Here is a 14,449-nt window from a genome sequence, read left to right as displayed (position 1 = left end):
GACAGGCATGCACCGCCGCACCCAACAATGTTTTTTTTTTTAATTGATTTTATTATTTTTTTAAAATACATGACAGTGGAGTGCATTACAATTCTTATTACACATATAGAGCACAGTTTTTCCTATCTTTGTATATAAAGTATGTTCATGCCAATTCATGACCAACATTGTTTTTGACTTATTAATTAACTTGGTCATATACTAGATACTGAATGTGATCCATACCTGTGTGATATTATGGACATTTTTTAAATTCCCAGTAGTTGCCTACCTAAGACTTTTACCTTATATTATGGAAGTTAGGTATTTAAAATGTCATATCTGCATGAAGTTTCAAATAACTTGTTTTCATTAAAGACAAATAAAAGTAGTTACACTTAAAATGTTCCAAGTCTTAACTAATTTACAAAATATCTTAAGCAAAACTGCTTAACAAGTAGATTTTATTAAGCAAAAATGAATAATTCAGCAGTTATAAACTGTTCTTTACAATGTACTTGAAGTCTTTCAGTACCTAAAAAATAGTCTTTGCAGTTAGATCTTAGAGGGAAGTGGTTATTGGATGTTTTTTATTTATAAACAATGCAAAAATAAAATTAGTTTTATTATTTGGTGCCAGAGTTTGAACCCAGGGCTTTGCACATGCCAACCATGAGCTTTCACCTCTGAGCTACACTTCCAGCTCTGACATTTTTTAATTTCAAATACTCTTCATAAAATTGATATAACCACCACAAGAATGGGATCCTAATTAGAATAACTTATGCTCCACATATGTATAGTATGTCAGAATATACTACTGTCGCATATATACAAAAAACGCAAATAAAAGTAATATGTAAAAAAAAATTGGTATAACTAAGGGAAGAAAAATATTCTAAATATGTAACTGGATATTGTTCCTGAAATCATTCATGAGGGGTGATCCAACACCACTCGCCATCACACATCTTGCACATGGCAAGCGCTCCTCCTCTGGGCTACATCCCCAGCACTGAGAGGTGACTTTAAAGATGTAGTATTTTCTGTAGTATATACAGTAAATATTGGTATTTTTTTTCTACTGAAAGTTATAGTTTTTAAAGGGCACTGATGCCTAAGGCTGTTTGTCTTCATGAAAATTTCCCTTATATCCACTGTACCAGTTCATTTATCAGTATTTGCTTCTTTAACATTTGAAACCACACAGATATCTGATATGGGTAGCATCCTACTGTCATGTAGAAACAAATGCTTCTATTTTTAAGGTTTTTTACATTTATCAATTTTACTCTTCTCTAAACTTTTCTGAAAGAAAGAGTCCAAACTTCCCATATATGTATTCATTTTATACTCCCACAAAACCAGTGTATCTCACTATAATTCTTCCTGTATATTTTTCTTGCTAGTCTGTAGGATTTACACTAATAACATTCTGCCTCTGTCTTAGTAATTGAAGTACTTATCTTCACTTGTGACTTTATTATAGAGTTTTATAGTCTGAAATATTCTGCAATATCACAAGATAAAATGAGTTGGTTGGATTTAAACTTAATTTACACTAAAAGTGTGTCTTAAGTAATAGGTGATAAAAGAAATGGAACATTTATCAATGATGATGTGCAGTATGTAAGGAGGAAAATTAGCCAAAAGCAAATAGAAAATGTTAATATGACTTATATTTAGCAAGTGTATTTCCAATACTCGTCAAATTTGCAATATATCTGGAAGCATTCCCAGTTTTAAAGTTAACGTCTTTCCCAAGAAGGGAGATTAAAAAAAAATAAAATTACCACTGAAAGTAGCTCTGAGCTTGGCCCTCTCAGCTGTTTATGTAACTTCTAAAGTTTGCTATGAAATTCACAAGACATTGTTACATCAGTGGCAGTAGTTCCATTAGATTAGGTCAGTGAATTGGGTTCTAGATGAGAATTCTGTCACTGCTGGCAGTGATGGCTTCAGGAAAAGACAGTGATCTGACCTTATCCAATGACTGCTCTGATGAGAATTCATATAATCCTGCTAATAAGTGAGGACTTAAGGGTTCTGAGGGGTTTTGACTGCTGATTTGTTCCACAGTCTGAGAGCTACATAAATGACAATAATTGTTTCTCCTTCACATTGATACAGAAAATTTTATGTTCCAGAGGGAAATATCATACACGTGCAGTGAAAGTCTGATCACATATAAATTTAGAAGCCAAGTTAGTTTCTGGGTCTGGGGATGGGGTGGTATTTGTTTCTGCCACTGGCCAGAGATTTCCTTTAGACAAGAGTAGGCCTGAGGCAAATTATAGTACAACAGTACACTGCCTGCTGTCTTTTTTTTTTTTTTTAAACTTTTCTTTTTTCTTTTCTTCTCTTTTCTTTTGGTGTGTGTGTGTCTTTTTTTTTTAATATTTATTTTTTAGTATTCGGCGGACATAACATCTTTGTTTGTATGTGGTGCTGAGGATCGAACCTGGGCCTCACGCATGCCAGGCGAGCGTGCTACCGCTTGAGCCACATCTCCAGCCCTGCCTGCTGTCTTAAAATCAGGTTATGTGGGGACTGAGGATGTAGCTCAGTGACACAGCATTTGCCTGGCATGTAGGAAGCTCTAGATTCCAGCCCCAGCACTGCCCCAAAAGAAAAAAAAGGGGAAAAAAACCCACATCTGGTTATATGGACATTGTGTGCAGACTATAAAGGACTGCATGCAGCTGGAGGTACCCAACCCTGACTTGATCTTGGTGATAATGTGGGGCTTTAAAGAACTGATGGCCTATTAGGTGAGCCTGAATAGCACAGTTCTCTGTCCTGCAGCTTCAAGGGTCCAAACACCATGGACACAATTACCTCAATTCCTTGGAATGATGCCAAAACAACAAACTCACAAGACATTCCTTTTTCTTGCTTTCTTAATCTTCAGGTATGATGAGATTCATTTGCCACGGTTTTCATTAAAGCAAGGGATGATCCCAGCACGTTATGTCATGCCTTGGAAAGAAAATATGGAATTCAGGAATGTGAATCTGAAGGTATTTTCTCATAAATATTCATCATTTACAAGCTTGTACCATTGAATATAATCTGTAAGATAGATATGACTATACAAAAATGATTTTGATGCGCTTTCACATAAACTTGAAAGTAAACGTTTAGGCAATACAATAATGCAAATACAAACAAAATAGACATACAAAAGGATCTCAGAACCTCCACATGATGCTAACTGGCAGTGTTAAGCCTATCAGAAGCAGGTGCCATTAGTATTAAAGCTACATCAGGGGCTGTGGTTGTGGCTCAGTAGCAGAGCACCTGCCTCACACATGTGAGGCAATGGATTCAATCCTCAGCACCACATAAAAATAAATAAACAAAGATATTGCATCTGTCTATAATATTTTTTTTGAAAAAAGCTGTTATCATACATGTATAGAACATATAGGTTTAAGTCACACTGAATGTTCAAGTAGAGAGTCATGGGAACAGTTGGTCTAGACTTGAAGATTGCCCATTGGTGGTTTTTTTTGTTTTGTTTTGTTTTGTTTTTGTTTTTTTAAAGACAGAGTGAGAGAGAGAGAATTTTAACATCTATTTTTTAGTTTTTGGTGGACACAACATCTTTGTTTTTATGTGGTGCTGAGGATCGAACCCAGGGCCCCGTGCATGTTAGGCAAATGCTCTATCACTGAGCCACAATCCCAGCCCCCATTCAGTGTTCTTAATCAGTACTTCTAAAACCTTTTTCAATTTTGGATTGAGCATATTTACTTATGAAATGGTAATTTTTGTTTTTATACTGGGGATTGAACTCAGGAGCACTCAACCACTGAGCCACATCCCCAGCCTATTTTTTATTTGGAGACAGGGTCTTACTGAGTTGCTTAGCATCCCACCATTGCTGAGGCTGGCTTTGAACTTTTCATCCTCCTGCCTCAGCCTCCCCAGCCCTGGGATGACAGGCATTTACCACCATGCCCAACAATAAGTTGGGGTTTTTATTAAGAGAGAATAGAATATATTGTAATAATCAGACTATGAGAGGAAACTTCAAATAAGGATACATAAAAGAAAATGTGTTTGTATAAATAATTTGCAAATTCTAATTGGCTAAATGATTAATGTTGAATAAGAATCTATTTTTCCAAGACAGAGATTTTTATAAACTACAAATATTTATGTTAAATATATTATAAGATATGGTTCAATTGTTTTCTTATTAAATGCACATGAACAATGTTATAAATGGGGCTGCATTTCCCTGGGATGATGATTTTATATGTATTTTTATCTGATAGTTTTGAAAACAAAAATCTGAGGAAATAATGACTCAAGTATTAAACTTAAATACCAAATTCATATATGTTTATTATTAAGACTTACTATAGTCTTAATATTTGACTATATTTAATGTAATTTAGTGACTTACCAAGGAATTTTTAATGTCCTATATAACTTTAGCCTAGTGACAGTATTAGTAGGACCTGACTTTTTCATTTAATAGAACTACAATGTATAAATTTTATGAATTAAAATTAGTAAGAAAAATTTGTTTGGGATGCATCAAAGCATTTTTTTTCCTTGTGTTTGTTTGTTGGTTGGTGCTGCAGACTGATCCTAGGGCCTTTTCCCCACTAAGGACATGCACTATCACTGAGCTACTCTCCTAGCTTGATCTTCTTATTTAGAGCTATAATCCTATATAATTTTTCAGAACTATTTCATTTTTGCAATTTAAAGTATTCCCAACCATTTTAAACACATAATTAGTGACTGGGAACTGGTACATACTACCTTATAGAATTACCATTAAACTTAATTAAATGAAGTGAATTTGGCCATACTGAGTAAATTCTAGGTTATTATTTTCTTTTCCTATTTATTGTCACCATTTTTCCTTAGATGATAATGCACATACAGACACACAAACACACACACTTAACAACTCAGAAGTGATAACACAATGTACCAGAAACAGGGCTGCACTCCAAAGCCAGGCCAGAATGCTATTCTTCAATATTGAGACATTAAAAGCAGATGTATACTTCAGTCAATAACCTATTGCTGTTATTTATCCAGCAACAATTATAACAACAGCATCAAACTTTATATCAATTTAATACCTCGTAATGGGCAAAAGCATTTTCATTCACATAAGTTGCTTTTCTTTTTCCTTTTTTTTTTTTTTCCCCCAGTGCTGGGGTTGAACACAGGGCTTCAAGCAGATCAGGCAAGTACTCTACTTCTGAATTACACCCAGCCTTCCTTCACATGTGTTTTGTTCAATGTTCAAAGAATCCTTTTTTAAAATTTTAACCCCTTTTGTGTAGACAATCCTTTTATTTATGATTTAAAAAAAGTATGGTTACCTCATTTTCAATTAAACAAAGCAAGAAGGGATATTTAATGTTCTGGAAGAAATAATTGGGATTCAGATGTTCTCAATATGTTCCAAAGTTAGGATAAACTTTTAAGGATACTTTTAAATCCTGTGTTTATGTTTATATATTATATATATATGACAGTGGAATGCATTACAATTCTTAATACACATATAGAGCACAATTTTTCATATATCTGGTTGTATACAAAGTATATTCACACCAATTCTTGTCTTCATACATGTACTTTGGAGAATAATGATCATCACATTCCACCATCATTTATAATCCCATGCCCTCTCCCTTCCCCTCCAACCCCTCTGCCCTATATAGAGTTCCTTTATTCCTCCCATGCTCCCTCTCCCTACCCCACTATGGGTCAGCCTCCTTATATCAAAGAAAACATTCGGCATTTGGTTTTTTGGGATTGGCTAACTTCACTTATCTTCTCTAACTTCATCCATTTACCTGAAAATGCCATGATTTTATTCTCCTTTATTGCTGAGTAATATTCCTTTGTGTGTATATGCCACATTTTTTTTATCCATTTATCCACTGAAGGGCATCTAGGTTGGTTCCACAGTTTAGCTATTGTGAATTGTGCTGCTATAAACATTGATGTGTCTGTGTCCCTGTAGTATGCTGTTTTTAAGTCCTTTGGGTATAGACCGAGGAGACGGATAGCTGGGTCAAATGGTGGTTCCATTCCCAGATTTCCAAGAAATCTCCATACTGCTTTCCATAGTGGTTGTACCAATTTGCAGTCCCACCAGCAGTGTATGAGTGTATCTTTTTCCCCATATCCTCGCCAACATTTATTGTTTGTCTTCATAAGAACTGCTATTCTGACTGGAGTGAGATGAAATTTTAGAATTTTTTTTTTTTTTTTTTAAGAGAGAGAGTTTTCGGCAGACACAACATCTTTGTTTGTATGTGGTGCTGAGGATCGAACCCGGGCCGCACACATGCCAGGCGAGCGCGCTACCGCTTGAGCCACATCTCCAGCCCTAGAATGGTTTTGATTTGTATTTCTCTAATTGCTAGAGATGATGAACATTTTTTTCATATATTTGTTGATTAATTATATATCATCATCTGAGAAGTATTTATTCATGTCCTCGGACCATTTATTGATTGGGTTATTTGTTTGTTTGTTGGTTGGTTGGTGTTTAGCTTTTTGAATTTTTTATATATCCTAGAGATTAGTGCTCTATCTGATGTTTGAGGGTTTGTAAAGATTTGCTCCCAAGATGTGGGCTCTCTATTCACCTCACAGATTGTTTCTTTTGCTGAGAAGAAACTTTTTAGTTTGAGTCCGTCCCATTTATTGATTCTTGATTTTAATTCTTGCACTATAGGAGTCTTATTAAGGAAGTTGGTACCTAATCCCACATGATGAAGATTAGGGCCTACTTTTTCTTCTTTTAGACACAGAATCTCGTTATATTCCTAAGTCCTTGATCCATTTTGAGTTGAGTTTTGTGCATGGTGAGAGAGAGGGGTTTAATTTCATTTTGTTGCATATGGATTTCCAGTTTTCCCAGTACCATTTGTTGAAGAGGATGTCTTTTCTCCAATGCATGTTTTTGGCACTTTTGTCTAATATAAGATAATTGTAATTATATGAGTTAGTCTCTGTGTACTCTATTCTGTACCATGGGTCTACCAATCTGTTTTGGTGCCAATATCATTCTATTTTTGTTACTATTGCTCTGTAGTATAGTTTAAGGTCTGGTGGTATAGTGATGCTACCTGCTTCACTCTTCCTTCTAAGGATTGCCTTAGCTATTCTGGATCTCTTATTTTTCCAGATAAATTTCATGACTGCCTTTTCTATTTCTATGAAGAATGTCATTGGGATTTTAATTGGAATTGCATTAAATATGTATAGTGCTTTTGGAAGTATGGTCATTTTGATAATATTAATTCTGCCTATCTAAGAGCAAGGTAGATCTTTCCATCTTCTAAGGTCTTCTTTGACTTTTTTTTTTTTTTTTTTTTTTTGGTGGTGCTGGGAATTGAACCCAGGGCCTTGTGCATGCAAGGCAAGCACTCTACCAATTGAGCTATATCTCCAGTCCCCTTGATATTTTCATTTTATATTTGAGAAAACTAAGTCTGAGGTGAGTGGCATGTGACCTGTACAAGGTCACATAAGTAGTGAAGCTGAAGTTTAATGATTTGACTCCAGGCTTACCTACCACCTGTATAATCTTCAGTCCTCCTGGCTCATCCTGGTAGTCAGATTAATACCAAGTCACAGAGCTCTGCTTTTAGAAGTACTCTATCCATCAGATAGTTAGAAAAATGATCAGAACACTTTCATCTTGATATAACAAGAAAATGATGGGGCTGGGGATGTGGCTCAAGCGGTAGCACGTTCGCCTGGCATGTGTGCAGCCCGGGTTCGATCCTTAGCACCACATACAAACAAAGATGTTGTGTCCACCGAAAACTAAAAAATAAATATTAAAAAATTCTCTCTCTCTGTCTCTGTCACTCTCTCTTTAAAAAAAAAAAAAGAAAGAAAATGATGTTTGATGTGATATTAAGCAGAGGTTCTTTTTTTTTTTTTTCTTTTAGAAAGCAGAAGCATGTGGGATCCATACTGGACCACTAGAAGACTCTCTCTTTTTGGATCACAGTGAAAGGCTTTGCCATGGGGAAGATCGCACAATTGTCTTGAAGAAAGGCCCACCAGAAATAAAAATTACAGATATGCCTTTGCATTCACCTCTCTCCAAATACCAAAGCACTGTGATCTCCCATGGCTTTAGAAGGCGACTAGTCTGATCAGAGGAATTAAGTGATAAAACTGGCTGGTATAGCAGATGTGTGATAGAGTGCATGAACATGGCTCTGGGTTAGATTCCCAGCACCACCAAAAAAAATAAAGTGATAAAAATAAAGTGATAGTGTTTCAATCCCTTATTTTCCACCTCCCTTTGATAAGTGTTTAAGGTACTGTACATGGTTTGTATTTCATCTACAACTTCAATATTTTTAAAGATCATAAATCAATAATGTGATCTGTAAATTACTATGGGATAGGAAGGAGAACTGCTTTCGTTTATACTAATTTAATATCAAGCAGGTAAAGAACAGCAGACTGGTCTAGTACCACTGTCTGACCTCATCACGTTCCTCTACCTTTATCTTCTTCTCTATTTTTCATCCCCTCTAACTCAATTGTAGTGTCAGATGAGCTGAGTTGAAATAGAGTTGCAGGATGTGGAATTATTTTTGCTATTTTGCTGTCTGCCCCCACCACCCTTTTTCACAACCCACCCCTCCAACACACACACTTAAGGCTCTGGACCATTGTTATTAATCATCATGGTAATTAGAAGTGTTTGGCAGACAGCTCGATCATACATCATACAGTTTTAGCTGAGAGAGATATATTTGCAGCCAGATAGGGAGGTATATACCTATGATTCCAGCTATGTGGGCTGAGGCAGGAAAATCACAAGTCACAAGTCAGAGGCCAGCATAGGCAACAGAGGTCCTATGTCAAATAATGACAATACAGAGATGTACTTTATGTATCTGTTCAGTATATATGAGTGTCAATTTGCTACAGTAATTTATTCACATAATTTAATATAAAAGTAAACCCATAGTGGACATGGTGGTACTGTCCCTATAACATCAACTACTTGTGGGGAGAGGATTGAGCAAGAAGTTCACAAGTACAAAGACAACCTGAACAACTTAGACCCTGTCTCAAAATAAAAAGGACTGGAAATGTAGCTCAGGGGTAGAACAACCTTGGGTTCCGTCCCCAGTACCGTAAAAATAAATATTAAATAAAGCGACTCTCGACAACGACCTGCACTGATGAGATAAGCTGGTTTCAAAAAGCTGGCTGCAACATTAAGCTAAGAAAACAGCAAAGAAATCACACAACACATGGACTTGAGTTTCTCAGATCAAGGGTGGGACTGCTCTGTGACCTTAGGGTCAGCTTTCACACTGGAAGGTGCTGGAAAAAGAGTGTGTACCCAGAATCTATTTTTATAGAGGTGACACACAAAGGAGATTTGATAGAATGTTCTTCATCAGATAAGGCAGGGATAAGGTTTCAAAGGTGGAGTCCTGCTTCTTGGTGTCCTGTGGCCAGCAGATTGATTGACATCTTTGCAAGACACACCCATCTCAGGTGCTGTGTGGGATCACAGGCGCAGTAAGAGGAGAGGCACACTTGTACGGCACGGCCCGATCAGTGTGCAATGCCAGACCTGTCCCCTCATAGAGCTCCAATGCACATAGCTCACACACACAGTTCATAGATGGCTCAGGACAGGCAACCATATGTAAAACAGTACAGCCATTTGACCTAGACAGAGAACTCCATAGAGTGGTTTCTCAAAAAATTAAGCAGAATTTCCACATGACTCAGCAATTTCACTCCTCATGATTCACTCCGCAGATTTGAAAGTTAAGTCGGACTGATCTCATGCTCAGACATCTCACCCTGTGCATGAGCCCACTCACATAGATGCTGACACCCCCACCCACTTGCACTCTGACCACAATATCTTTAAACTATGGAGCAGACGTTAGCTTACTTCCTGAATGGGTACAAAAAGGCACCAGTTCTAAGACTGTGCTTGCCTCTCCTGCCCCCCTCTTTTGTGGTTTTCTGATTTTTAAGTGGCCCCCTAGCCCGCGTTCAGTGTCTTGGGCTGAAGAACTGTCTGTTTTCTGCTCCTTGGCCCTGGCCAGAATAAATCCTTTGTCTTTCCTTCAAAAAGACCTGGAGTTGTATTTGGGATTTTGGAATAGAGCCTTAACATTCAATAATACTGAAAGCAGGGACACACAAATCTTTGTATTTGATGCTCACAGCGTTATCCACAATAGTAAAAAGGTAGAACAGCCCAATGTCATCAACTGGTAAAAACGGGTTTATACATCTGATGGAAATCTTTCAACCATAAAAAAAGAATGCTCTTCTGATGCATGCTACCACATGGAGGAACCTGAAAAAACATCATGCTAACTAAAATAATCCTCACACCCACTTCTGTCTGTGTCACTGAGGTATAAAAGGCCAGGCAGTGGAGAGTAGGGAAGGGACAATCAAGATTGCCGAGAGGCCAAGCACGAGGACAGCCATTTTAATATGCCCTGACATGTTGTAAGACAGTTCTTGTTTCTCAGAAAGGGCCTAAATCTGCGTCATGCCGAAAACAACTGCATAATCTATAATCCAGCCCATGCCAGGCTAGGGATAATTAAAATATTAAAAAAACTAATCAAGAGGAGCTTATCAACTTCTCCTTATGTGCCTTTAAAGGAGGAGCACTGCAAGACTTAAGTGGCACTCTTGCCTTTTCCAGGTGCACTGTACCAGGAGTTCTGAATCTCTCTCTCATTTTCCTTTTTTAATAAAATTTGGCTGGCTTGCTTGCCTCAGTGCTGTTCATTGTGCTCATTCTTCTATTCTGTGATGCATGAACCTGATCCTGACTCTGCCAATAACATCACCATGTCAAAGACACATTGGAGGCCGGGCACAGTGGTGCACACCTGTAATCCCTGTTAGGTTGGTTTGAGGTGATTAATCAACCTGCTGGGGATGGGTGGGGGGAGGGACACATATCAGGCACCGACAGAACCGCTGTCAACCAGTGGGATCTCCAGGCCAATCCTGGATCTTAGCCAGCTCCCCTGACCAACTCCAGTAGGACAAGGGACTCTAAAAAACCCTTTTCCTGTCCTAAGCCCTCCCTTCCTGCCCTAAGCCCAATAAAAATTCCAGTTCAGTCCAACCCTGGCGCGATTCTCTTAGACCCACTCTGCTGGTCTGAGAGCTCTGCCTGGGAGTGAAATCTCAATAAAGCCTCCTTCAGAGGCCTTTTTAAATCTGTAAGGTCGTGGCGGCCTGACCTTACAATCCCAGCAGCTTGGGAGGCTGAGGCAGGAGGATCACGAGATCAGAACCAGCCTTAGCAAAAGCTAAGGCGCTAAACAACTCAGTGAGACTCTGTCTCTAAATAAAATACAAAATAGGGGTGGGGATGTGGCTCAGTAGTTGAGTGCCTCTGAGTTCAACCTCTGGTATCGAAGAAGGAAGAAGAAGAAGAAGAAGAAGGAGGAGGAGGAGGAGGAGGAGGAGGAGGAGGAGGAGGAGGAGGAGAAGACACAGTAGTGGTTGCAAGCCAGAAAAAGGATCTTCACCAGGAATACACTGCTGGCCCTTCGGTCTTGGACTTCTCAAACCCCCAAACTATGAAAAGCAAATGTTTTTTGAGACACTTTTATGGTATTTTGTTATAGCAGCTCAAGATGGCTAAGACACCAGTGCTTCTTGTGTGGATTCAGATAAGCTTCTGCAGTCAATTTCTTTCAGTGTGAAGAACTTCCTTTACTGCTTCTTTTAGGGCTTGACTGCTAGCCACAAATCCAGTCTTTGTTTATCTAGAAAATATTTATTTCACCATCATTTTTGAAAAAAAGCTCTTGTAGATGTAGAATTTATTTTTGTTTGTTTGTTGCTGAGCACTTTGAATCTGTTATCTCATTGCCTTCTGGCTGCCATTTTTTCTGCCTAGTCAGCTGTTAATTTTAACTCTGGTGTTCCCTTGTGATATATTGTTTTCTCAGGGCTTCTTGCCTCTGATTTCCACCAATTTTATTATGAAACTGCTTGTGGGTGTCTTTGTGTTCATCCTCTTCGGAGTTCTCTTGGATATATAGGCTATTGTTTTTCAATAAATCTGTCAAGATTTCAAACATTATGTGACCAATTTTTTCTTTTTTTTTAATTGGTTGTTCAAAACATTACAAAGCTCCTGACATATCATATTTCATACATTAGATTCAAGTGGGTTATGAACTCCCATTTTTACCCCAAATACAGATTGCAGAATCACATCGGTTACACATCCACATTTTTACATGATGCCATATTAGTAACTGTTGTATTCTGCTACCTTTCCTATCCTCTACTATCCCCCCCTCCCCTCCCCTCCTATCTTCTCTCTCTACCCCATCTACTACAATTCATTTCTCTCCTTGTTTTTTCCCCATTCCCCTCACAACCTCTTATATGTAATTTTGTGTAACAATGAGTGTTTCCTTCCATTTCCATGCAATTTCCCTTTTCTCTCCCTTTCCCTCCCACCTCATGTCTGTTTAATGTTAGTCTTTTCCTCCTGCTCTTCCTCCCTGCTCTGTTCTTAGTTGCTCTCTTTATATCAAAGAAGACATTTGGCATTTGTTTTTTAGGGATTGGCTAGCTTCACTTAGCATAATCTGCTCTAATGCCATCCATTTCCCTGCAAATGCTATGATTTTGTCATTTTTTTAGTGCTGCGTAATGCTCCATGGTGTATAAATGCCACATTTTTTTATCCATTCATCTATTGAAGGGCATCTGGATTGGTTCCACAGTCTAGCTATTGTGAATTGTGCTGCTGTGAACATCGATGTGGCAGTATCCCTGTAGTACGCTCTTTTAAGGTCTTCAGGGAATAGTCCGAGAAGGGCAATAAATGGGTCAAATGGTGGTTCCATTCCCAGCTTTCCCAGGAATCTCCATACAGCTTTCCAAATTGGCCGCACCAATTTGCACTCCCACCAACAATGTACAAATGTACCCTTTTCCCCACATCCTCGCCAGCACTTGTTGTTGTTTGACTTCCTAATGGCTGCCAATCTTACTGGAGTGAGATGGTATCTTAGGGTGGTTTTGATTTGCATTTCTCTGACTACTAGAGATGGTGAGCATTTTTTCATGTACTTGTTGATTGATTGTATGTCCTCCTCTGAGAAGTGTCTGTTCAGGTCTTTGGCCCATTTGTTGATTGGGTTATTTGTTTTCTTATTGTTTAATCTTTTGAGTTCTTTGTATACTCTGGATATTAGGGCTCTATCTGAAGTGTGAGGAGTAAAAATTTGTTCCCAGGATGTAGGCTCCCTATTTACCTCTCTTATTGTTTCTCTTGCTGAGAAAAAACTTTTTAGTTTGAGTAAGTCCCATTTGTTGGTTCTAGTTATTAACTCTTGTGCTATGGGCGTCCTATTAAGGAATTTGGAGCCTGACCCCACAATATGTAGATCATAGCCAACTTTTTCTTCTATCAGACGCAGAGTCTCTGATTTGATATCAAGGTCCTTGATCCATTTTGAGTTAACTTTTGTGCATGGTGGGAGAAAGGGATTCAGTTTCATTTTGTTGCATATGGATTTCCAGTTTTCCCAGCACCATTTGTTGAAGATGCTATCCTTCCTCCATTGCATGCTTTTAGCCCCTTTATCAAATATAAGATAGTTGTAATTTTGTGGATTGGGTGTGAAAGACCCCAGCCCAACAACCTCAGGCCTAGTTGCAAAACCACCGAGGCATGTCACAAACCTACGCAGGCACCAGAGGTATTTTTCAGATAATTAGTTAGGTGTAACCGGTTGGGAAAGGACAAAGGACCAGGTCCCAGGTCCCAAGGCATGCCTGAATGAGCAGGAACAGGAGGACCAGAGTGCAAATATGTAGCTTTTATGTGGTTCTTTTTTAGTAACATACAGTGAAAAACAACTTTGCCCTTTAGGTAATCTATATGCTGGGTTTAAAATTAACTATTAAGAAACCTATTGCTTCCCCCGAGTGAAAACTGCCCCTTTACCCTATAAAAATCTCTGTATCCCCAAGCCCGGTGTGCCAGCTCACCAAAGCTCCGGCTGAGGTTCTGCTGGGCACCCGCAGGCGCCTGTGTCCCAATAAATCCCTCTTGCTTTTTGCAGCCAGTGTTTTCGTGTGATTCTCCTTGGACAGGGAATCGGGGGTCTTTTCAGGTGACCAATTTTTTCTTCTCATTTCTTTCTCTCCCGTCTTTCTGGTACTCTCCTCACATGTATGTTGATGAACTTAAAGTGTCCCACATTTCTCTGAAGCTCTGTTCATTCTTCTTTTTCCTCTCTGCTCTTCATATTGCATAAGTACTATCAATCTGTCTTCAAATTTGCTGCTTTTTCCCCTCTATTAGCTTAAATACATGGTTGAGCCCCCCCCCCCGTGAATTTCTCAGTTATTGTATTTTTTTCAATTCAAGAATTTCTATTTCTTAATATTTCTCTTTATTGATATTCTCTATAAGATG

General features: G+C 38.3%; 1 protein-coding gene across 1 annotated transcript; it reads left to right on the top strand.

The window, feature by feature from the left end:
* Nucleotides 1–1,931: 1,931 nt before the first annotated feature.
* Nucleotides 1,932–8,138, top strand: Spmip10 (sperm microtubule inner protein 10). Its single transcript, XM_026413835.1, has 3 exons — nucleotides 1,932–2,008; nucleotides 2,891–2,999; nucleotides 7,929–8,138. Exons 1-3 carry the CDS (start codon nucleotides 1,932–1,934, stop codon nucleotides 8,136–8,138), a joined length of 396 nt encoding a protein of 131 aa, XP_026269620.1.
* The last annotated feature ends 6,311 nt before the right edge of the window (nucleotides 8,139–14,449 follow it).

The sequence above is a fragment of the Urocitellus parryii genome, chromosome 1 (genome assembly GCF_045843805.1).
Source record: "Urocitellus parryii isolate mUroPar1 chromosome 1, mUroPar1.hap1, whole genome shotgun sequence".
Lineage (NCBI taxonomy): Eukaryota > Metazoa > Chordata > Mammalia > Rodentia > Sciuridae > Urocitellus > Urocitellus parryii.
Note: the sequence above shows the minus strand (reverse complement) of the source record. Positions and strands in the feature narration are given on the sequence as shown.